We start from the raw sequence: 25,019 nt of genomic DNA, 5'->3' as shown, positions 1-25,019 counted from the left end.
GCTTGGTATATTAACAAATTGTTTGTGCTCTTTGTTCTTCCCCTGTAACATTGATTTGTCTTTTTGCACCTCTAAGAAAACTTCTGGGTTTTCAGATTGTTGAATGACCTAGATTAATTTATAAAGCTCTCTAGCAGTTTATTTGCAGTGGTAGAAGATAGTGCAAAATTGAAGTAGAAGAGCCTCAACTAACAGTTCAGACAATGCAGGACATTTAAGCTTAACCACCCTGGTCCTGAAGTAGTAGCATTGGATGTGTCAAATAGTAAGCCCTAATCCTGGGCCTGCATGAGGTTGAGACCCAAGCTGCACCACAATTACATGCCTCAGAAGAGGACAGTCTTGCATCTCAAGCTGATGTCTACACAGAACAAGCTCAGTTTTTGTCTATACATAATTATATGAGAAGGGAAAAGGCCATACCTAGTGTTGTCTCTGACCATAATGTTACTCTTAACAACAAAAATAGAACAGCTGAGGACAGTTCGTGTCTCCACAGGAAAAATCTACAAAATTTTATAGTATCCATTTTTGCTTAGGAATAAATGGATATATTCTTTGTATGATGATTCACAAGAAGATTTGAAAGTGTTTCTTGTTTGCAGTTCTTCCTTTGATCAATGGAAAATAATCACTAACACTAAGGAAAAAGTTGCTACTGGTGGTGTAAGTATCACTAATAGAAAAGACTTTGACATTTGTTTTTATAAAAATGTATTTTGCAGTTGCAGTTTTCTGTTCCTTGCTAAGGTTGCCTGACATCTCATTACTGAAATTAAAATCTTACAGGTTTTTGCCAAATTTGAAGTATGTCACCTTAGATTTTCTATTTTGATGATCTGCTGCTGGCTGTATTTTGGTAATACGCCCAGGTCCAGTCTGTTTTACATATTTCAGAAAGAAGATTAAAATAAGATTTTACCTCTGTTAGAAAAGCATTCTGTCTGTCTTACCTTTAGGAAGTTTAATTACCTGTGTGCTGGAGCAAAGACTAGAAATTTTGCATGGTAATACTGCTGCAGTATTGTTTTATGTTACAAGCACACTTTCTGCAATCTCCTTTAAAAAAAACAAACCTGCCAGTTGCTAGGGAGGGGGAAAAGAACAAGTGAAATAGTGTGAGAAGGTCAAAACTTCCTGGGAATCTATAGTTTAATTAAAATAGGAACAGGGCAGGGGGGTGAAGGGGGGTAGAAAGTGTGAGTTTCTAGCAAGATGGTAGAAATAAGCGCATGAAAAGAATGAGTTTGCAGAACAGACAGAAGAGTTCGTGCCAAATAGAGCTCATTTAACTCCAGATCCTGTAATGAAATCCAAGAATCTGCCATACCTTTCAAATGGCCTAGCTGAGTTTGATCCCATTAGTCTTCATCTAGGATGAGAATTTACTCCTGATGACACTAATTTCCTTGGCTCCAGTAGCCAAGAGTGGCAGTTCTAAAGTTTCTGGTTCCATTAATGAATAGCGTAAGATTTGCTTCATACAAACTGCCCAAGAATTGCACTCTTGTTTGTTTGGTTGGGGTTTTTTGGTTTGGTTTGTTTGTTTTGTATAATCTACATACATAAGATCTTTTAAGTCTGACGCTGGAAAGTGTCACAAGCAAGACTGACTATGATGTGTATCATTAAAGAGCAGAGTGTAGTGGGAGAGGAAACCTTTTTACAGTATGATTTTATATACGTTATCAGGTTTAGTTAAATTCTTTATTCTGAATTGAACGTATCCAGTTCCCATTCTATAATGTGTATGGTCCTTCAACAGTGGTAATGATTTTAAGAGTAACTATTTTTTTTTTATGTATTCCTTTTTTTTATTGTATATTTAGATGAAAATGACAGTTGTTTTGAAATATCTCCAAGCCTTCAAGTGGCAATGGATGTGGCTAACCATAGCTGCTTGTTTAGGACAAAATGCACTAACCATTGGGCAAAATCTATGGCTTAGCACCTGGACTGCAGAAACAGCAGAAGTTAGTGACTTCACAGAATGGAAACAGTCACAAAACTATAAACTTTGTATCTATGGGCTTCTGGGATTCTTACAAGGCAAGTATGAGCATTTGTGTCTCTTTTCTCACCATTTGCCAAGTATGATCTGCCGGAATGTGTATTAGTAAAGAAATAATGCTGGTTGTTTAATAAACTGAATTGTATGCAATATAGTGTAATAGTTTAAACTGGGGAGAGAGAAGAGATATACAGACAACAAGAAAACATACAAGTATACAAGAAAACACTATTTGATTTTATGATACTTCTGTGAATTCTTCAAACATCCAAGTGTAACCTAATAAAGTTATGTTGGCATCTCGGGAAGGAAATGATTGTGGATGTGAGGTGGCATGCTAGCATGAGAGACTTAATTGCAGGAAAAACATACTTATGAAGTACTAAGATGTCTCAGCAAAATACAAATATATACATTTGTAAAGCTAAGATATGAAGTGCAACTGTTGGGTTGCTCACTGTAGTAGAAAACAGCAACAAAAACAAACTCCATCTCCTTTTCCCTCCCCAGCCATTCATACTGTCTTTTAATTTATCCATTCACAAGGTCTTCTTGTTTGCTGCGGTGCTTATGTGCTCACCAGGGGTTCCCTGTCGGCTTCTCGAGTGTTACATCATCAGCTGTTAGACAATGTATTGCACCTTCCTCTTCAGCATTTTGAAACTAATCCAGTTGGCCAGATCATCAACAGATTCACAAAGGTAAAGGGAAAACTCATACATAGTTTCCATTTTTCGAAAACGAAGCTTGAGTGACTACATATTTCATTCCATTTACTATTGTTGAAAAATGAAAAATATCTAAGTGAATGCAATATCTAGCAATAGAAAGCTGTTTCAGTGCATAAAAACTGTCTCAAGCTATTTTCTTACAAAATCATCAAAACATGTTATTAGTGGAAGTATAGAGCCTATCCAAGATAGGAGGCCATTCTTCAAAGACCAGTCTTGCAGTGCAGCAAGTTTACCAGACCTAAAGATGATCTGTTTTTAAAAACCTCTATTTTTTATTTGATATTATATTGCATATCAGAATCAAATGTTGTTGTCAAAACTAATGAGTACATTAAATTCACATTCTCAGAGGTATATAGACTAAAGTGAATGTTATTTTCTATTTTTGTAGTGTTCTGGCTTTAACTGCAACATCTAATAAACAAATGAATGTTGTTTAATATGACTTTACTTCCCTCTCTCATCATAACTAGACTGTTGCAATTCATTACCAATTGCTTCAAATGCAATGACTGTCGATAGCTGTGTTCTCTAGGATGGACTCAAGAACGGTTGTGTAATACACTAAAAAATCAGCTGATATAGGTTTCACTCAAGCCCCTAGTCTTTGGTAGCAATATATTATAAACTGAGTTTAAAAAAGCTTTACCATATACAGTAAGAGATTAGTAATATTTCAGTACACTTCTAGAATTATTAACAGGAGTATACAAGAGTTAGGATTTGAGTTCCTGGGCTCCTTTTCAGTCTGATATGCTTTATGTAAGCTAAATAGTATTGAGTAACACAATGGCAAGAGCTGTCTCTTTTTGACTTCACACACTCTGAGCCTGTTCTCTGACATGCCATGAGTAATCTAAAAGCTATTATGTCTATTTCACTTGTAGACAAATAATATTTGAATATGTTTCATTAGGAGGTAATTGGGGGGATCCTACTTACTTTTATTCAAGAAATTTTAGTTTTATTCCATTTTTAAAGGTTGATTTTTCAGAATTTTTAGTGGAATATACTCACAAAAATCTTGATTCTTCTGTTCATTGTTACAGGACTTATTTGTGGTGGACATACGTTTCCATTACTATTTACGAACTTGGCTAAATTGTACAGTAGATGTTATTGGAACCATTCTAGTTATCATATCTGCCTCACCACTATTTGTAGTGGTAGTTATTCCCCTGGGATACTTTTATTTTACTATCCAAGTAAGTGCATTAAGCTTTTATAAGAATTTTTAGAGGTATGTGGATGAAATGTCCAAACCAATCAAGAATACAGGCTTAAATTATTCGTTATTGTGAAAAAAACATATATATATATATATATATATATATACACACACACATACAGAACACGTCTGCAATTGATGTCAGAAAAAAATCTGTGTAAAAAAACAGTGTAAAAGAAGCTGTAGCAACTTAAAATGTCTGGTCTGTCTGTACTTTCTTATTAGCGACACTACATTGCGAGTTCACGGCAAATTCGACGGCTAGCAGGAGCATCGCATTCTCCTGTGATTTCCCACTTCAGTGAGACTCTTGTAGGGCGATCAACAATTCGAGCGTTTGGCCACCAAGAGAGATTCATTAGAAAAAATAACTATGTTGTGTATGAAAACTTAGTTTACTTCTACAACAATGTCATCTCAAACAGGTACTTTACAGTAGTTCTGCATCTGTGACTGAGACCTTCTGTAGAGTTCCACAACTAAGTGTTTACCTTTAGTCAGAGTAAACCCACTGAGAAACAGGACAAGAACAATTTATCCACTGCCCTTTGTAATGAGTGCATACGTTACATTTAAGCACTAAGATGATTTCTTCTTTATGTACCGGAAACTAGTCGGTTTATAGAAAATATGTATATGCTGCCTGGCATAAGAATTTAACAAAAAAACCCCAAACAAACAAACAAAAAAACCCCAAAACCCAAACTGAAAAAATAAGTTTACCAATAGGTCATGAGTTTGGATTGTACTACATTTTAACTAACAGTTCCTCTTACAAGTTCATGAACAAATTGAATTTATATGTGGAAGTAACCTCGTGTCTGTACCTACATGCACCAGGTAGTCTTGAGAATAGAATTTTGGGTTTAAGGATGTAACTCCATTTTCTCTCTTTCCTTTGTGATTCAGTTCAGTTACAGATAGAGATTAGTAAGGAGAGGATTTTCAGTTCTGGTTTGCAGTCATATACCTGAATCTTTTCCAGACATGAAAAGTAGGAAAAGAAAGCAATATGAGGAGTGAAGAGAGCCCTAGCTGGGAGTTGTTTCTAGCAATGCTACCAGTTCAAGATATATCATATTCCTTCCTTTGTCCATCTGTAAAATGGGAATGATAGTACTTATCTCTTTTGTAAAGTGGGTAAATTGCAATTACCAGCAAAAACATATTAGCAATTTATTCACTATACTATAAAAAATTTTATAGGTAATTAACTTTTTTCTTTGCCTTGATTTACTACAGATGGCTGTCTGTCAGGCTTGAATTTCTGGGAAATTTAATGGTGTTCTTTGCTGCATTGTTTGTAGTATTGGCTGGAAATACAGTGAGTTCTTCTACAGTGGGTTTATCAATATCCTATGCTCTAAATGTAAGTAATAGTATATATTTCTTGCTGCTACCACATTGCATATGAAAAGAGAAAGATACATACAATAAAGATGAGCAGGTGAATATACATGGTGACATCAATGAAACTAAATCCGATGGGCAGAACAGAGTTTTCCTTTGAATTCCATTAATTTTGGGAAGCTTCATGTTAATTATTTTCCACTTCTAAATTTAGATGAAATAATAATTATTAAAACATATTTATAAGTTAAGTTAATTAAACTAGGTATGGTTAATTTTCAAATGTTTCGTTAAACCAAGTTAGAAGCCTAGTTGTATACAACTTAACTTCATATTTGCTTTCTTGTTCTTGTTCACTTACTGAATGTTATGTAGGAATGTTTACGTAAAAATTTGGTAAAATCGTTTACTTTGACATTGTCCTTGTAAAAGTAATAGGTGAGAGCCACATTTGAAATGTGTTTTGAAGTAAGGCAAACAGTATTGATAAGCTGCTAGTTGAAATAAATCTTAAGTATCATCTATAAACAAAATAAGAATCAAAGTTCCTTTAATCTTGTGATGCGTAGAAGTCTGGTAGTGTTCAGATTCTCACTGAGGTGCTTCAGAAACACAGCTGACAGATACTGATGAATAAAAATACAAAAATATATAGACAATTACCTGTTATGGCATATCCACAGCACCCTCAACTCACAAGAGTTCAATTTTCTATTATTCAGAGATAGGACAATCTCCTTTATATCATCATGTACTTGTTGGTGATGACATTCAAAGGTGCTGCACAGTTTTTCACCTTCATCTGATGTCAATTTGACACCATTCTTTATTTAGTTACATACAGCATCTCAGAATGGTTGACTCTAAGAATTCTTTTGGCTGACTTTTTTCCTATAGAAGTGGGAATATTTAACCATGGAAGTGATACCACTTCTGTCTGCAGAAATGTTCCCAGTGCTTGAAGATGGCAAATTTGGTAGACATGGTAGACCAAATCTCCATTACAAATTCTCTGTTCTGTATTGCTAGCTTACTTTACTAGGTAATCATGCAGTAATGTACCAATAGTATGAACCATATATGTTTTTCTTTTCAAGCATATCATACGATTACTGTACACTTTCTGTTGATCCTGAAGTATTTTCAGATTTTGGGAGATGTTATGTTAGTGAAAATTACAGTAGCCATTGAGCAGTCTGAAAGCAGACAAGAAGTACTCAGAGGAACGCTGAGATCAGTGATTTTCTAAGTGATAGTTCATTTGGTGTGCCATCATTTTCTGTACACTTTTTTGCTTCTGTGATTAAGGATCCAGGATTAATGATTAAATTCAGGTTAAGTTTTTAAATCGGTATGCTGTATTCTGTTAAAGTCAAATTTTTACGTTTTACAATGCAACTATTTCCCCAGATAATTCAGAGTCTAAATTTCTGGGTGCGTAAAGCGTGTGAAATCGAGACCAACACAGTTTCAATTGAAAGAGTTTGTGAATATGCAAAAATGGATAAAGAGGTGAGCATTTGTCTTGAATATTTAATTTATGTGCATAGAAAATGACTACCTTAGATTGACTTTAATATTAGTGAGTGGTAATAGCAGGTTTTAATTTGTTATTAAATACCTCCCCCCGGTTGTTTTTTTTTTTTTTTTTACATTGATAATAAAATGTAGCTTCTTATTACATTTATATTCATGCAGTTTTGTTCCTATTTTAACCGGTAAATTTCTTGGCATCCTTCATAGCAAAAGATTTTGTAGTAAGACTAATGCAGCTACAGCTCAGGTGAACTCTTCATGCTATGTGCAACTAAGAGGAACATTTTAAGAGCAGAAGAGAGGAAGAGAGGCCTGTCAGACCCCTAACTGTTACTCGTCTCATGTCTGGAGAGACATTTGTTTCAAACCAGTTTGCCTCGGTGATATGCTTTTCTGAAAGTAGTGCCCATGTCAAGTACGGAGGCATAAGAGCTGTGGTCTGTCTCGGAAACAAGACTAACTTCCACTTCTCTGTTCTCTTTTACCCTTCCCCCATGTTTATGCTTCTTAACTTTTGTTCACATCTTCCTGTTCTCTCCTACTCATTAAAGCAAACTGTTTCTCATAAAATATGTATTTTAAATATCTGGGAGATTAGGCATCAGATTAAATTCTGGTCTTGTCAATTGGTGGAACAGGTACCAGACTATTAGCAACTACCCAGTTAAACTGAGTTTACTTTTCTAAATCAGTGTATAAGATGTTGTTAAACACCCCCCCCCAAACCAAAACCCTAAAAAACCCAGTTGGAAAGTTTCTGCCCAGTGTTCATGAATGTAACTTCTCTTTCACTTTATATTGCATTGGAATTTTCCTAAACCTGGTGAGATTTTGAAGATATATACATTTTTTTCTAATGTTTTTATTAACTTGTAACACTTTTACTGTCATATTCTTTAATACCAATGGTTTTAATTCCAGGAACCGTGGATAATGCCAAAAAGACCACCAGTGGGGTGGCCCGATAAAGGAATAATAGAGTTCATTAATTACAAGGCTCAGTACGGGAAGGATCTTGGTTTAGCCCTGAATGATGTCTCTTTTCAGACGCAGAGCAAAGAGAAGGTACTGTATGTAATAAGAAATAAATCAGAGGTATAAAAATCTGTTTCCCAACTTTTACTTTAAAAACATTTCATATGAGGAGGCTCCAATACTAGATACAGCCAGATGGTGTTGAATAGGGAAGATGTTAAGTGGATAAGACATTAAAAAAAAGACAAATGAGTAAAGGAAAAATATTTTTCCTGCTGTGTGGAAATTCTTATCCCTGTAAGAAAGTAAGATAATGTTTTATGAATTTGGCAGTTTTAAGGAAGTTCCAAATTTGAAATTAAGCCTCTTGGACACTGTGCTGAATATTTATGTAGAGAAATACACTGCCAGGTTAGTGCTAATCAGCTTTGGGTTTGATATCAAGGAACAGCAGATGAGACCTAGTTTGGAGTCATTGGTCTGAGCTGTGGAGTGCTGGACAAAAGGGAAGGGGAATGGAAAGGATTCCTCCTGAACCAGGCATCGGCCATACAGCTTCTGAGGGAGAGCTGTGATTGAGTCACCTCTTCCAAAATTGAGTTTTAAACAGTTTTATCCACCCATGTTGGTGAAAGAAACTGAACTTTTGAACTGAAAGTTGAAAATGAATTCACTAATCATTTTTCATATAGAATCTGTAGCATGGAAAGTTATAGTCTTTACCAGAAAACTTTTTGTTTCAGATTGGAATTGTTGGAAGAACGGGAGCTGGTAAATCAACACTCACAAATTGCTTGTTTAGAGTTCTAGAGGGATCTGAAGGCAAAATAATTATCGATGGAATTGATATATCATCTATTGGACTCCATGACCTACGTGGAAATCTTAACATTATTCCACAGGTGAGATGTGTTTTAGAGATAACTATTTTTTTTGAATAACACAAGACTTTTTTTTTTTTTTTTTTTTTTTTCCCCAAAGTCCACAGGCTGCCAAGAGACAGAGGCATAAAACTCCAATAGAATTTTACTGATCTTTGAAAACAGGCTCTGTTATGGCCTATCAAGTTTTAGAATTAAATTCTTTAGAATCTAAGCTCTTTGATTAGACAGTAATCTTCAGTACTGCTGGCATAATGCTATCCTGAAAAATGTCACAACCTCATGTTGGCAATTATATGGAAGCCTCAAAACAGGGAGACCACAATTATGACATTAGATTTTCTTATGCCAAGTTCAATTTAACAGTCTTAGCTAGAATAACTCATGTTCTCCAGAATCTGTATGTGTATAGCTACATATGGTGTTTTCAAGTCCCACCTGAAGGCAAAAATATTTTAAAACAACTCTAATTATGTCTGAAGAGTGTAGGGAATAAATTAAATTAATCTGCTATGGTGTGTCATGTAAAGCTGTCCCTGCTTTTTTCAGAACAGGGCAGGAGACTCAAGATTTGTTCACATATCATTAGGATTGTATTCATGTTGGTAAACTGATTTACGCTGAAATGCTCTAGTATAAAATAAAGACTAGAACACAAATATAATCGTCACCTGAACACTTGTGTGTTCCCTGAATGCCATTCATAAAACAATTTTTATGCATGGGTGATGTTAACATCACTTATAAAAAATTATTCTGACACTTTCCAAAGGAAGGTCTATTTTCTTTCCTTAGCTTTTCTGGAACTTGGTAATATTTCCTCTGTGTGTCTACCATAGACTGCATGGGGACGAGACTACTATTTAAACCAAAATAGCTTGAGTCTTTCCAAGACTGAGATGAATAGAAAAAAAAAGTATATATTCCTTCAAATTTTTGGCTGCTTTTCCTCTGAGAAATATATTTGCTCAGGGGAATGATAAATTTTCAGTTTCTTATATACTTTTGGTCAGAAATGACAATACTAAACCAAATTTTAACATTTTTCTTGTTTTAAGCAGTTAATAGTCTATGAATCTGCACAACATCTGACAGCTGTAAAGTATTTTCTCAACTGCAGTTGAAGGTCTGATTTACTGTGGGTGGAGTATATTGAGAGAGGTACGGGAAAGTTCAGCAAACTAACAAGTTGGCATCAGTCAAGGAAACTAGAACTGGAAGGATGGAAAAATGGAGACTGGAGCTGGTAGAGAGTAGGTGGAGTCAGGAGTGTTGAACTGAGTAGGTTGGGAGAATGGAGCTGGATGAAGATAAAAGTCTGGGACAGAAAAAAGGGCATGCCATGATACCAAAACTTTCAGTGTGCACATACTTTTTCAGATCAGTCAACTATATCTCATACAAACTGTTTTTAAAAGTCATATTAGATTTGCAAGTTATTTAACAATGTTCTAATGCAAATAACATGAAGTTTAAATGAAGAATATGCATGAGATCTCATAACATTTCAACAGTCCTTTCTGGTCACCTAGCTACCTCAAAATTGTCACTGTTGTGCTTGCATGTAACTTGCTAGTGAATGTTGTTAGCCTTTTACAGTCTACCTATTGAGTCACAGCCACTGTCTCTGCATAGTCAAGGTGTCTGTTCACTGCCTCTAAAATATCAGTTCCATTTATAAATCTATGTAGGTTTGTCAAGTTGCATGTTGTCAAGTACTGACTTCTTAAATTGGCCTTTTTAAGTAAAAGGCCTTTTTGTGTATCCAAAAAAAAAAGTGTTTAGACTTTACTGAATACTTGTTTCTACAGTTTTAAGTGCTGGATGTGACCCACATACATCCTGGCATGTACCAGTATATGTGTACTTTTCTAGACATTTCCTGCTGTATTCAGTGCTAGTGAAAAACTAGTGATGCTCATTTATGCAATAAATGCTTTTGTTCTTATTGCTGAGTATGTCACCTTTCCTAAGGACATTAAGAATATTTGACTTATATCCTTCTAATTTTTCTTAACAGTGCTCATGAATGTAGTATCCAGTGCTTCACAAACCTGACACTAGTAATAATTCATATGTTGTTGCAGTTTCCAGGTGCTGGGCAGGTCTTTGGTCAGCCACAGAACCAATAGCACAGAGAATGCATACTTCACCTTAATGAAGAACTGAATACACTGAGATCCCACATGATTTTTGTCTTTTCATTCATCAGCTTCACAGTGTTACAATTTCCCTTGAAAACCTTCATTTCCAAAATTATTTGTCTCAGTTCCCTATGTTAATGTAAGAATTTATGGCAGACTGCTTTCAGTTTGTGTTGGAACTGTGGACTCACATTCTGCTGTTATTTAGGAGCCCATTTTGTTTTCTGGGACACTGCAGTCAAATTTGGATCCACTTGGAAAACACTCTGATCTTGAACTGTGGGAGGTACTGGAACTATGTGACCTAAAGGATTTTGTCCAGTCACTCCCAAAGAAGCTCCTTCATGAGATTTCAGAAGGTGGTGAAAATCTCAGGTACGTAAACAAGAAAGTGCTATTGCAGTTACTTTCTGGTACTGTAAAACTATGTGTTCTTGCCAGAGAATTTCCTTGAGAAAGCATCAGTATAAAATTATGCTTCTCCCATCATTCTAAGTAGATATATTCTGGTAGTACAAGTTTCTTTGAGGTGGCCAAGTGGTCACAACAGTGTAAAGTCCTGTGGCCTATGCTGTGTGGTAAGCCAAGGAAGAAGACTGTTGTCAGCTAAAGTATATGAGTAGGTGTAAAGGAATCAGAGGTGGGGGACAGCTCATGCACCACATAATTAGATTTGGATAGAAAAGTGCTCATTTATTTAAATCTTAAAAACCGCGAGAAAATGGAGCAAAGAAAAAAAAAACAAAAACACAACAACAAAAAAACCTCACCAAACCTGGAAAGAAGGCAAAACTGCAGAGAGCTTATTCCTTTGCTTTATTTGCTTAGGCAAAGCAACTCATTTTTTTCCTGTAAAACATTAACCCATAGTTATGTAAGGAGGATGACACTTGAAATGAAAGGACTCTAAGATCTAGGAGACAAATACTGAAGCTTTTGGCAGGAGAGGGGCAGTTTTTAAATGGAATGTATTGAATATCAGCTTGAAGGTTTTTGACAGACCATTTTCAGGAGGCAGTTTTCAGGAGGCATCTAATATATAGGAGTATCCAGACTTTTACACTGAACATTGAATGCTAAACCAATTTTTATAATCTGGTTTATTCAGAGTCCCCGTTATAATGTTAATATAGAAACTGAAGGCAAGACTAGGTTTACATTACAAGTTCAGCCACAGGTGTTTGAGTCATACCTACTGGTATGCTGAGCAAGAAGAAATCAAAAATTCCAAAACAAGGTGAACATATTTCACTAGTCTTTTCAGAAGTATAATGTGTTGTTAAAAACAATAGAACAGACAGGCTCCACAGAAATCAGCAGCTTTATATTGTTCTCCCCTTCCTCAGTGTGCCTGACCTGACCTTCTCAAATGTATTTTTAACAGTGTTGGGCAGAGACAGCTGGTCTGTCTGGCCCGTGCTTTGCTACGAAAGACAAAAATCCTGGTCCTAGATGAGGCAACAGCTTCTGTTGACATGGAAACGGATAACCTGGTGCAGTCCACCATTAAGAGAGAGTTTCACAACTGCACAGTATTAACTATAGCCCACAGGTTACATACAGTCATGGATTCCGAGAGGTAAGTAAGTTTTGGTAAGCCATTTTAAAAATAAATGGCTTCCTTTAAATGCATCGGCTTTCAGACTTACTAAATTTTACACTCCAACTTTTTACCTTAGTATCTTTGTATCTGTACAGTACAAGGTATCACAAAAGCCTTGAGCATCAATATTAAATATCAATAACCTGTGTTCTGTTTTTCCCTTCTAATTACAGAATTAATTTACTATTTTTCCTTCTAAGGTACAGGTATAAGCTACTATTAAGATCACTTGATTCTGTAGAGTAAATGGACTGGACTGTAGCATTTTTACCAATTAAGCAAAAATGCCATTTTCAAAACACTTTTTTAAATATAGGAGTTCCTAGCTTTAGAAGCCAATGAATTACCTAGTGTGATGATATGTCTTCTAAATAAGAGTAGCCTATCTGTATTGGGAATGGAAAATATTGCTGAAGAGCTGATTTTTCTTCTCCTGTAATCTTTCTGCTTTTGCATTGTAGAGTGCTTGTTCTGGACACAGGAAGGATTCTAGAATATGATACACCACATAATTTGTTACAGCGAAGAGGTGCCTTTTCTGAAATGATTGCAGAGGCTGGCATAAGGAGATAAAGAAAATTAAGGACGGAATTCTTAATGAAGATAAGAATTCCTTACTCCAGTAAACACTTAAGGGGTGTCTGGCATTCCACATATATATGGAATATTTTATTTGTATTCCATATAAAATAACTAGCTTACTCAAAACCTCCTTGCAGCATTGCTGTTTACTACAATCTATATATATTGATCAAGATTCTTAAAATAACTTTCTGTTTTTATACAAATCACTTATTTTGATCATATTGACACTAGAACAACATAATGAAGCGGTAATTTTCATGGCATATTTTAACTGTTCCACTAGTAAAGACTGATTGAAAAATAAATCTTGCTGCTCATACACTGGTTTTAATTTTAAAAAAAGTATTTAGTTGCTCTGACATTATGCCCATTTAGTTAATACATTCTTATTGTGATTGCAAATCCATAAAATACCAAAACTGCTTATTGTGTGGACATACAGGCAGATGTCACTTGGTGCTGATTTTTAGGACGTGCATATTGGCATCTATACTTAGGTAATTTTTGAGGCTATAAACTTGCCACATAGTTAATTTTTCTTTTTGACCTTGTGATTTCTGAATAACTGAAAAATTATTTCAAATAAGTGAAAATCATGTCTTTTGTATCTAATTGAGCATTACAGAATCACATTGTAAAAGAATCCCAGAAAAATAGAGTCAGGTGCATCTATCTCTTTGCTAGTATATCTTAATGCAAACCTCAATACTAATTACAGCAGCAGGACAAGTTATGTGCATTTATTGAATGTTTCAGTTAAACATGCCTATGCTTCTGTAGGTCACATAAATTTTCATTTTTATTACAGTTCTTAAAACTCTTCAAATTTAATACCAACTCATTCACTGCAATCTTCAGAAACTAAGAGAAGATCCCCATTGATTGCTTTTAAAAAAATTAAAAACCCCAAAGTACATACAGTTTCAGGCTACAGACGTGTTATATTGCTCTAATATTGACACCTGGTTAATATCAAGTAAGATCTTAATTTCTTTCCTGATAGCAAGCAAACCATATTTGCTGTTTTAGAAAGGTGGTGAGAAGGGTGGAGGCTCTCTGAAGAGAGTTCCTCAAAGATGTGATTCTACTACAGTGAATGATTCCTCCATCATTTTCTGAAGGTAAAAATGAAAGCCTGTTTTCTACATTAAGATCAGAGTGCTATCTTGTTTAACTAAATATACTTATCACTTGCACAAAACTATTAGAAGCTTATAATTATTTTAGTCTAAGAACAGCCCTGCCCAAGTAACTATTGCCTTCTGAAAGTCCTGGAGAGACTGGTGTGACAGAATGTTTCTCAGGAGAGAGAACAGCTTTCTGCTTTTCATCGGTTTTCCTCCTCTTTCCCCCAAGGGAGGCCAACAGTACCTTTCCCACAGAGCAGAACCTTCTCATGCCAACATTTACCTGCCTCGTATCAAAGTGCCACAGGCAGGCTAATCTGGGGCTCCCCTTCCCCCAACCTTGTCCCTGTCCCTTCCCTACCTGCATACTCCCCTCCAAGCCCACCCTTACCTGGAAGTCTTGCAGAGGAGCTGGAAAAGACTGAAGTGAGTGCCATTCCTAAACTGATTAATAAGTTTAATGCACAGGGCTAGGGGAGGTAGTCTTCAGTACCTCAGAGACCAACCCTTTTTGCAAGGTCCAGAGAAAACAATCATAGGAGGAGCTGCACCACTGCATGCTAATTTTTACTTTTTGGGGTTTTTTTTTAATTTATGGGGAGGAGGGTTTTCTGTGCTTACTGGTGGGCTGACATAGTCTTACGGCTTCAGATTACCTTCAGACCACAGTTAGGAAAAGCTTCAGGCTGAATAAATGCAAAGTTTGAGAGAAAAGAAAATGGTGGATTAGTGTCAAAAAAGCCAAAGAGACTTTCCTTCTCTTTCAGCATATGTATATATTATCTGTAGTCCTCACATATAGTTACACTTTGAAAAAAGGAGATGCAGTGGAGGCAGAAGTAGCATGATATGTTCCAATGTTTTCATGCAGCAGTATCTTACCAAAGTAAACCATCCAACAAGTGTAAGGCAGGCAGGAAAAGGCAGTTTTGCAGTAAGAACATCACCCAGGGTCTGCAGCCTCTACTCTCCTCAGACACCTGATGTCAAAGACACTCTTAAGAAACAGAGGGACCACTTGGCTGCCTCAACTTCATTATTAATTCAGGCTTTGTCACCAGCAGGCTCCCTTGACAGTACCAATGAACCCATGTCATCATCTTGGTCAGCACATACCTCGCCTCTCCTGCACTTTCTCCTCCAAAAAGCAACTCTCCTATGCCTCTGTGGCATTTGGGGATCAGGTCCCAGCCTCATCCTGTGGGGCTACTCATAGGCACCCACCCCCCCCAAACAGCTCTGCCCCACGTGGGCCACTAACTGCTGAGACTCCCCAGAAGGTCTTTGGGGCTTTACTCCCAGGGTCTTCTGCCTGGGCAGATGACCTTCACTTGGTTGGAGACAGTATGAGGGACCCAACTGTTCATCCCTGTGAGGAGCTATTGCTTGGCTTCCTTTTCCAGCTAAGCTGCTTGGGTTAGGGAGAGGAAGGGTGGGACAGATGGGGTACAAGGGCAGAGTCTAAAGTGAGAGTGAGGCTCAGAAGGGCACCAGGACTCTTTCATTTTCACGAGGAGAAACATGGAGCAGAACCTGCCCATGGTCTGCTTCAACTTCCTTCTCCACCGCATTCAAAAATCCCAGAGGCACCACCATCTTCTCAGGTGCCACTTCCCCCAGCCCTGCTTCTAGTCCTTGCTCTTCACTTTCCTGGCACTATCACAGGAGAAGCTGGAAAGAAGTCGAGGGGAAAGCCCTCCTTTCCCTCACAGGAACATACACATTTCTGCCTCGTGCCTGCCATAGCTGGTTGCTGTCTGGTGGAGGAAGGTTGGAAGGTTATCACAGCTTTTGCATGGGGGAAGCAAGAGGCTTGCAAACGTAGCATTTTCTCTGGCTGTTTCTGGGCAGAAGTCATCTGTGAAGATTCTGGACTAAAAGTTTCATTTATGAAACACCATCATTGTTCAGGCTCTCTAGACCTTACATTTCCCAGCCCAAAGCTCAAGATGACACACATGTAGAAATCATCTCACAGCTGGAAATACTGACAAGTTGGAACCTACTGAGTAAGCTTCCCTACCTGCAACTTTTCAAAAAATCACATTTGCTCATATTCTGCATCAACCTGTTCCCAGCATGTGGAGGGTGAAGGCTGGGGACCATTCCCCACATCCATCCTCCCTCTGGCTGCTGACCAGTGCAAGGAAGGGTCTGTTTCTGCCCCCCATCCTGTGATCTAGCAGGCAGGGCACAAGTAGCTTAAACATAGAAGTGCTCCCACTCGCAAGAGGAGCAAGGATTTCACCACCCCCTTGGACCAGTGCTTCTTCCTTTGTCTCAATCATTCCTTGCTTTTCTTTGTATCAACGTGCACTTTTCTTCTTGGCTCCATTCTTCCACACCAAAGTGCAGCCTGAGGATAAGAGGTTTTTTCCCCTCCCACCCCAGTCCCTAACACTCCTCTGTACCACTTCCCAGAGAATATCTGTTACTCCAGGGTGTAGCAATCCCTTGGCAAATTGAGGGATTACAACCTCATCCTCTAACCTCCTAAGGAAGTTAAGTGCTGTTACAGTATTTCCGAGAAACTGAAACAAGACATGTCCAGGGGTCAGAAACTGCTTTTATTAAAAACATTCTAAAAGGTTATTTATAAAATGCATTTCATCATTTGCACTTGGAAACAATTCAGGAACATACAATTGTTGAGACATTTTATACTTTCAGAATTTCAACTTGCAAAACAAACTTTAGCAGTATAAATTTGTTACACACCGAACACCACAGGCAACCATACTCAGATTTCAAGGATTATTTGCAGAAAGATTTCAGCCTTCAAATATCAATTTGTTTAAAGAGAGACTTTTGGTTAGCAGCACATGCGCATACCTGGAAATATCCACTTAGTACAGTGGACTTATTAAAATTCAAGGGTTTGTGCCAAAATACAGTATTAAAATCAAAAAGATACAAAATAAATAACCTGGCTGCAGAACTCAGAAAAGTAATTTAATAAATAAGGATGCATTGTGAGATACCCAATGTACAGTAGCTTCTCAAAAAAAAAAATAATCATCGGTATAGAAATCTGAATAAATACCCTCTTGTGATTTTTTTTTTTTTTTTTAAAACAAGTAAACAACTCACCCTTCCCTTACATTTCCCAGATTAACACTGATGGAGATTTAACTCCTTCAGAGTGAAGGAGTATGCAAAAGAAAAAAAGAGTTCTTCATTTATTTGCATTAAGAGTTAAACAGTTAAAAGTTATGCCCACACTCCTACCTAATGTCCCAAAATTGCAAAAAGCTTCTAACAGTTTAACTTCACTGTGATCTGCTCATTTTAAACAGTGCATTAAAAAAAAAAATACTAAAGACCTACTGTAACTCCAGTAGACTTTGAGATGAATTTACAGCAGGGCAGAAGGAAAGGCCACAGTGACTCCAAAGATACTGGAATATGTTGAATTAAATAGATACTTATATCTGCAAAGCAAAGGCCCCAGATAGCAACTGTGTACAAGAACTGTACTATATATTGGCATTCATCTGTGATTTCACTGAAGAGGCACTTCTTTCAACACTAGAGTTTTAGTTACTAAAAGTTACATAGACTTAGACAGGGTCACTTCCAAAGTTACAAAGGAAAAAAAATCCTCAAATAAAATCACTTTGGTTTTCAACTCGGGGAAATTAAACAGATGTTAGTAGTATTTTGGGAATCTTCTGTGAAGTTAAACAATGCTGATGGAATGTTTGTGTGTGCAACTGTGATTGAGTTTAAGAGGTTTTTAATTAGATTACTTGAAAGATATGTTTAGACAATAGCTATGCAAATAGCTGAATCAGCACAGCTGATTTATGGCAGTGCCATAAATCAGGCCTACTGCCAGGAGAGTAAGCAGCCTACTTTAATATAGTCATAGGTTAGACAATAAATCTATGCCCCACATATTATCTTGGCAAGCTTAATACAAACAAAATTATTCTGGAAAACAAAAAAATGCTCAGAACCACCTGTTAACTACACTTACCTGATTAAGACTGGCTTGATGGATGTTAAAGCCAGTCTTACCCAAATGAAGTATTTTCATCGTAGGAAGTTCTACACAGATAAAAGAATTAAACTGGCCTTTAAATATTGATTTAACTCTAAAGAGAGCAGAATTGCCACCATTTTTTTTCAGCTTACTTTTTTTCTCTTCTTAAGCATTTGCTAGATAGCTGTGTAGCAAACTATTTGCCTAAAATAAAGTTTTAAAATGTGCCATCTCAAATCCTGCATTACACACACTGCTTTCTCCCCAAAATAACAGCTACAATATCTGATCTACGTTGTTTAGCATGGGGATTTGAGAAAACTTAAACCAGAGATACAAGCCAAAAAGTACAAAACAGTTGGGTGAATTTTCATTTACTAGGACTACGGGAACTAGACTTCATCCTGGCAGTCCCTTCTGTCCCACGCTTTCTCCCTGAGAACAGTAGTCTGGGATACTCCAGGGGAAAGACATCACACACTTGTAGATGTGCAACAACAAAAATCGTGTTGGTCAAACTCAAGGGAAGATACAAAGGTGTGGCTTTAAGATACATAAAATTACTGCAGTTTTCAAAGAAGGCAGGGGGAGGTATAAATAGTCAGGGATATGCCCTTGTTCTCTGTGGAGAACATCAAGTGGTATGACAGCAGCACCTGTGCATGAACCATCAAAGCCAGATCAGGAAGTAAGCCCTTGGAGACACACTAAGGAACTACATTTTAAGATGGTTCGGCTGAAATACGAGACAATTTTTCATATCGCCTCAGTAATACCTTTATGCTGTTATGAACAGCAGAAGAATCACATGAATGCGTAAGTCTCATTCAAGCTGCAACATGCCTTTTAAAAAGGTGCTTAAATGCTCAAATGACTCTATTTAATAAATAAATTTAAGATCAACACTGCTAGTGCTAAGTGTGTTAACACCGCTTCACATTCTTCAAAAGTAAATATATTGGACCTGGGAACACCTACAGTACCATACCACAGTACCTCTAACCTTTGGTCACACTCCCGTTGTATTTTAAACATACACCTCTTCAGGATCTGCTAATAAAATTTAGCAAGAAAATGTGGCTGTGTCATCACAAGCATTTTCACCCAATATCCAATGTACAAGCAAATACAGGATACCTCAGAACTTCAGAAGTCACTCGTACCTTTAAAGTAACATCTAGCTTTAATACAGTTAAGTGTCCAGTAACACCTAGCAAAAACCTTGCAAAATTAATATAATATGACTAAGATTAGGCTCCCCTGCCAGATAGGTTAAGTATGCACCATCAGAGTACACTTTTGGAGAGATGGAATACAATGGGCAAGAATTTCAGTTAAAATTAGTCTTCCGTAAATGCTTATTAGGAATTTCTATAGCGCTGACTTGAAGAGGCCAGGACCCACCAACGATCCCTGCTTGGATAGCTACGCCCATTACAACTGCTAGATCAGGATCTACAGAGGTGTTAGGTTCCTTTCCAAAGAAATCCTGAATAACTTTACGGATTTGAGGAATCCGGGTGGAACCTCCAACTAACACAATTTCATCCACTTCTGCTTTATGTAGGTGGCCTTCCTTCAGCACTTGTTCAATGGGCACAAGAATCTTCTCAAAAAGGTCCTCATTTAACATTTCAAAAAGCTTCCTAGAGATTTCCATTTCAAACACAACTTTGATAAAGTTGTTCTCTACTTTTGAAGTGTCCCCAAGATTTCTCAAATCTGTTTTTTGTGAAAGCTTGCCTTTCAGCACAGTGTTTGTTTTTACCTCACTTTCTGGAAGTTCTTCTGTAAGCTTCCTTTCTGGCATAGTCAGTAACACCCTTAGTGTAGCTGCCTCATGTACAGTCAGATTTAATTTAACTGCCTCCACAGCCTGTCTAAGGCGATGTATTTCTTCTTTTCTTGTTGGCAGAGAACCATACGTTTGATGGAGCTGATCATATAAATACAGCATCAACCTCTGATTAAAATCCTGTCCTCCAAGTTTGTTGTTACCTGAAACATCAGAATAGAAGGCATCAGACAGGTCACCTCCAAAGCTTCAGAAAGCAGCATGCATCTTCTCCTTTACTGGAAGATGTGCTCAAGGGCCAGAGCAATAACACCAGGACTATAAGCACAGCACAAGAGCTCACAGAGCTGCAGGAGTAATTGTCGTTCACTGAAGAAAACACGATGGATAGTAGTTTCCAGATTCTTATTTAGCAACTATTTTAGAATCTACCCCCTCAGTGTTTTTTTCTCCTGGAAATGCTCTGCTACACAGTAACAAAAAAGCAGTAGTTGTTAACTCAGGGGTATTCTCTATAGAAGAAAGCACATAATAAATTTCTAGCTGGAACCCTATAACTGAAGTGCAATCCCTCACAACAAATTGTTTTTCCAGCTAAAATTCCCAGTTTTAAATTTCTTTCTCTGCCTAGAATGGATTTTTCTCTTAACACTTCCACAATACACATTTACTGTGATTACTGTTTTAACAGTTTCAAGTTATTCAATGTCTTCATGCACCCACATGAAAAACTACATTCTACTTAAGTATATGTACACACCCTGCCAAAAGCAGAAGAAAGTGATAATACATAAGCAAAGCATTTCAAGCTCTATTAACAGGTATATCTTACATTAGCCTTCAGAGCGAGAGAAAGAAAAAAGTGTATAAACAATTTCTACTGCAAGATTATTCTTGCACCACGTTTGCAAAACTTCAAATGATTGTTCAGACTTTCCATTCAGAGTTAAAAAAAAAAAATGGCCTGCAGATTTTCATCTGTGTGGAACAAAACTCTCAAAGTTTCCACTGTTTTGTTTCGACTGAAAACAGGAATTCACTTAGTGGACCTCAACCTAAATAAAGAAAAATGAATCTGCTGATTATTTCTTGCTGTTCCACTCTTATTGGACTAAGCAGCAGCTCACACCAAAACTTGTTCACCGAAGGCAATGCAAACAGTTAGCATGGCATCTCAGACCGGTCTGAATCCAGGTCACCTGAAAAGCAGTTGTGTATTCACTAGTTTTACCAAATATCACTGCCAGAACTCTTTTCCAAGTGATGAATCACTCTGGCACATATATATCAGAAAACTTACTTCTGGGTTAGCAGCATGCACACTCCCAAACCCTGCCCTACCGAACTGGAGCCAAACACAAGGCAAGGTGCTCTAAAGCACTGGTCAGTGATTCGCCAGTATTTCCGTTTTGGACAAAGGTAACAGATTTGTACCACCTCCAGCCCCCAAAAGCACAGTCAAAGTAATTGTAATACCCACTAGCACTTTACTAGTGGGCACAAAAGTTAATAGCCATGGGTAAAATGAAACCACAGCTTACTCCTTTGAGTCAGCCAAAACCTGTGAATTTATCTTAATTGTTGAAGCCAGTCACAAACCTAATTTTGCATGAAAAGCAGCTGAGAACACGTTTGGAGAACACTTTGTGACAAGGCTGGTATGTTTTAAAGAGCCCTTCTAGTGGTGACATTAGGTGCACCTTTCCTCCCCCCGCCCCTCCCTGAGAAATTAAAGCATTTTTCTCACCTGCCATGGCCCGTGTGAGGAACATCCCTCCTTGCTTGTTCAACAGAGACACATCCAGAGTTCCTCCACCCAGATCCACTACCAGAACATTAAACACATCAGCTTTGTGGAGTCCATAAGCCATAGCTGCAGCTGTGGGTTCATTGATTACTCGCAAAATTTTTAGCCCTATAAAGAGCAAAAATCCCAAGTAACAGTCAGATACACTTCAGAAAACTGCAATTCTCACATCATAATGACATTTACCATTAGTCATTTCATTTTTTTTAACCAAAGGCCTTGAAGTTAGATGCCAGATCTAAAGAAAATAATTTTCTAAGCAATAATACTCAATGAACTCTTCTTATTTAAGCCTAAAGTAGTACTACTTCAGCGTCAGGGTGAACTCATGAACCATGATTTGCCCAAATACATTTCTTCCAGAGAAACCTTGCCAAGGAGATTTCACATGTTCTATTTCTGTTTAAATTGTCCAAGGGTGCTCTGGATAGTCTCTTTATTTGGAGATTACCAAGACAATTCCCCCTGAAGTAAAACTTACTTCTTCTAGCTATCTATGTTGGCATTAGTCAGCTGCACCTGTCAGTACCTAAGAGTTCTCTGCTGTTCCTCACAATTCTTAGTGGTCTGTAAAAAACAAAAAACTGTTCTGAAGTTCTCAATCATTGATTCTATATCTGCCCCAAAGACATCACTGTTAGTGAAACTGACCTGAAGGTTTCATAGAAAAATGCTGGAATAAAGAGACATCACCTGCAAGGTTAGCTGCCTTAATGGTAGAATTCCGTTGCCTCTCATCAAACTCTGCTGGCACAGAGATCACCGCCTTTGAAATGGGCATGCCAAGATTGTCCTCTGCCATTCTCTTCAATTTCAGTAGCAGCTGAGAGCCAATATGCTCTGGAGTGATGTGAAAGGTTTCATTAATTGTCACAGAAAATTCAGCTGATCCATTGTTGCTGAAAATCTAGGAAGAAAAAGCAATACAACCCACAGGTGGGAAGTCTTTTTCTTATGTTCTCCCACCAAATGTTTTATTTGCATATAGTCTGTTTATTCTGGAAAAATAAGAATGTGCTTTTGTCGCTTCCTCAATCATTTTTATTCCTCGACTACGAATATTATGCAAAACATGCCACTTAAGGGGTCTGAGTATTATCCAAAGTAGTGACAACCACTTTGCCCAGGTGAGACACATTAAAAAAATAAGACCTAGCAACCATGTACTCAACTTCAATGCCACATTCAAAGATAAAAGTACTGCTTTTTATTCGTAAGGTTTACCCTACTGATAAAGCCTCCTGTAGGTTCTTTCTGAAAGGAAGCTAACTGATTGGTATTGGAACAGCTTCTCTTGACAAGTAAAGAGCTCAAAAACTGTTTGTAGTACCTGAAAATCTGTCTCTTTTCAGAAAATACTGCACCATGCTAAATCAACACAGTACTTTTTTTTTAAAAAGCAGCTTTCAAGATCTGCTGCTGGTCAAGTAAGCACTAAAAAAGCACTAGGGAAAAAATGCAAGATGTCTTTTTTTTTTAAATCTCAGGGGAAAAGTGAAGTTTCAGAAAGCACAATTAGAATTTCAAGTTGAAATTTATACTTTAAGGAGAACGTGCTGGAAGGTTATCCAGAAACACACTGCACAGTGATTTTCTAGAGGACCCTGTCCTCTACTATCAGCTCTCACACAGAAGTAGGCAACTTCCACAGCTGTTTCCTCCTCCCCTCTCTGAATACCTCTTACAGTGTTCAGGCTTATCAGATTTATCCAAATGACTCAAGGTCAGACAAGTGGGTCACCTTGTTGTAAGCTATTTCAAGTGTCTATAGTTTAGTGCTTGGACAGAACTGAAGATGGCTACTCACCTTAAAGGGATACCTGCTACTTTCGCTCTTCAGTTCTTCTGAAGTGAAGATTTTCCCAATGAACCTTTTTGCATCATATATGGTGTTCTGAGGATTTGAATCAGCCAGTTCTAGGCCATCATATCCTACATACACACCTCTCTCTGTGAAAGAGACTATACTTGGTATGCTCTTGTGCCCATTTTCATCTGTAATAACCTTCACCTCCCCTGTTCCAGGAAGAAAGACACCAACAGAGCAGTAAGTTGTGCCAAGGTCAATCCCAATTACTTTCGGCGTAGGCATTGGTAAATATTGCTGTGCTAGATAGCCAGCTAACAAGAGAGCCAGAATAGCTGAACCTGAAACACAGATTTTTTTTAAAAATAGGGTTAGAGTATCTACTGCTGCAAACCTAGAAGTCAATGCAAATTACACAGTATTATATATTACCCCTCATGCAGTTTTATTTCACGCTCTGAAGCCTATTCAGCTACCTGATTAGTTTTTAACTTCTTCAAAGACCACCAAATTCAGGTCTCTTATTTCGAGAAAAAGTGATTTGAAGAGTCAAAAGTCTTAGTCATTAATTAAAAAACTGATTTAGAAAAGCCCAAGAGGTACAGCAAAGCCAAAAAAAATCACTATGCTGTAATATTTTTTCTTCCTCTCTGCAAGGTACTTCAAGATTGTAGGCTAATGATACTTTGGGGGAACTGCCTATGAATGACCCCTAAGGGACATCTAGTTAATAAGGCCACACAAAATCACAGCAAAATGACAAATTCCCAATTCAAAGATCTCCTCCAACTTCACTAGAAGTCTAGAAATAAGGAGGTACCCATGCTAACTTCTCTTATTTCAGTCATCACTCCCAAAAAGCACTTTCCCACACCTGAGTCTTTTCTATTGCTTGAAATCAAGGAGCAGAGTAGCTTAAGTACAGAGTAGGTTTTGGGGCTTTTTTTAATTTTACATATAATCAACCGACAAAGCAAGAAACCAAAAAACTAACATAAAGCAACGCCTCAGAGAAGATAAAAAAGCACCACCAAACAAACAAAATCGCAAGAATAAAACTAAATAGCTTAAATGTCATAGCGAATAAGCTCTTTTTCCCAGCAGGGAAGAGTGGTCACAGCTGTGCTTCAAACAAACAAAGTGAGAAAGCACAGGTTTACTTCTGGCTATGAATCTTCCAAGACCTTTCTCAGGACCAAGCCACTGAGCCCTTTGGCTTTCCAAACGGAGGACACACCCGCACCATCCTAAAAAGCCCGTCCGGAGCGATACCCTGGCAGAAAGAGCCCCAGCCACACGACGCAGCCGTACTCAGCGCCCTCCGCTTAAGGCCGGTGACGAGAGGCGTCTGGGCCCTGCCCGGCGGCGGCCGCCGCCACACCGGGGGCGGGAGCACCCGGGGGGCTCCCCAGCGCTCCGCCGGCCCCACCGACGCTCGCCCCCCGGGCACC

At 37.8% G+C, this 25,019-nt stretch overlaps 2 protein-coding genes across 2 annotated transcripts in view; one reads left to right on the top strand and one right to left on the bottom strand.

The window, feature by feature from the left end:
- Nucleotides 1-14,734, top strand: part of LOC113479080 (multidrug resistance-associated protein 1-like) — a 41,470-nt gene extending 26,736 nt beyond the window's left edge. The window contains exons 17-28 of the mRNA XM_026846734.1: nucleotides 606-666; nucleotides 1,830-2,049; nucleotides 2,558-2,712; nucleotides 3,795-3,950; nucleotides 4,199-4,398; nucleotides 5,216-5,342; nucleotides 6,734-6,835; nucleotides 7,781-7,924; nucleotides 8,578-8,736; nucleotides 11,068-11,234; nucleotides 12,244-12,438; nucleotides 12,924-14,734. Of these exons, the coding sequence (XP_026702535.1) occupies nucleotides 606-666; nucleotides 1,830-2,049; nucleotides 2,558-2,712; nucleotides 3,795-3,950; nucleotides 4,199-4,398; nucleotides 5,216-5,342; nucleotides 6,734-6,835; nucleotides 7,781-7,924; nucleotides 8,578-8,736; nucleotides 11,068-11,234; nucleotides 12,244-12,438; nucleotides 12,924-13,035 (1,798 nt within the window). The 3' untranslated portion in view covers nucleotides 13,036-14,734. The remainder of the gene's footprint in view (nucleotides 1-605; nucleotides 667-1,829; nucleotides 2,050-2,557; nucleotides 2,713-3,794; nucleotides 3,951-4,198; nucleotides 4,399-5,215; nucleotides 5,343-6,733; nucleotides 6,836-7,780; nucleotides 7,925-8,577; nucleotides 8,737-11,067; nucleotides 11,235-12,243; nucleotides 12,439-12,923) is intronic.
- Nucleotides 14,735-17,245: 2,511 nt separating this feature from the next.
- Nucleotides 17,246-24,994, bottom strand: HSPA13 (heat shock protein family A (Hsp70) member 13). The gene is made up of 4 exons (XM_026854763.1): nucleotides 23,569-24,994; nucleotides 22,455-22,668; nucleotides 21,702-21,869; nucleotides 17,246-20,157 (listed from the first exon to the last, which is right to left on the bottom strand). The coding sequence occupies exons 1-4, from the start codon at nucleotides 23,851-23,853 to the stop codon at nucleotides 19,490-19,492; spliced, it is 1,335 nt and encodes a 444-aa protein (XP_026710564.1). The 5' UTR covers nucleotides 23,854-24,994; the 3' UTR covers nucleotides 17,246-19,489.
- Nucleotides 24,995-25,019: the final 25 nt, after the last annotated feature.

Source organism: Athene cunicularia (assembly GCF_003259725.1).
Source record: "Athene cunicularia isolate RWA chromosome 1 unlocalized genomic scaffold, athCun1 chr1_part1, whole genome shotgun sequence".
Classification (NCBI taxonomy): Eukaryota; Metazoa; Chordata; class Aves; order Strigiformes; family Strigidae; genus Athene; species Athene cunicularia.
The sequence above is the reverse complement of the archived record's forward strand: the minus strand, read 5'-3'. Positions and strand labels throughout refer to the sequence as shown.

What these genes read in the sequence shown, in the direction of transcription:
- HSPA13 (XM_026854763.1), bottom strand. Translation starts at nt 23,853, where the DNA reads ATGCCTACGCCGAAAGTAATTGGGATTGACCTTGGCACAACTTACTGC. An exon ending in GTAGCAGGTATCCCTTTAAG is followed by an intron (nt 22,669 to 23,568) that starts GTGAGTAGCCAT and finishes TTTTCTTCCTAG; the next exon opens with ATTTTCAGCAACAATGGATC. An exon ending in TAAGGCAGCTAACCTTGCAG is followed by an intron (nt 21,870 to 22,454) that starts GTGATGTCTCTT and finishes TGCTCTTTATAG; the next exon opens with GGCTAAAAATTTTGCGAGTA.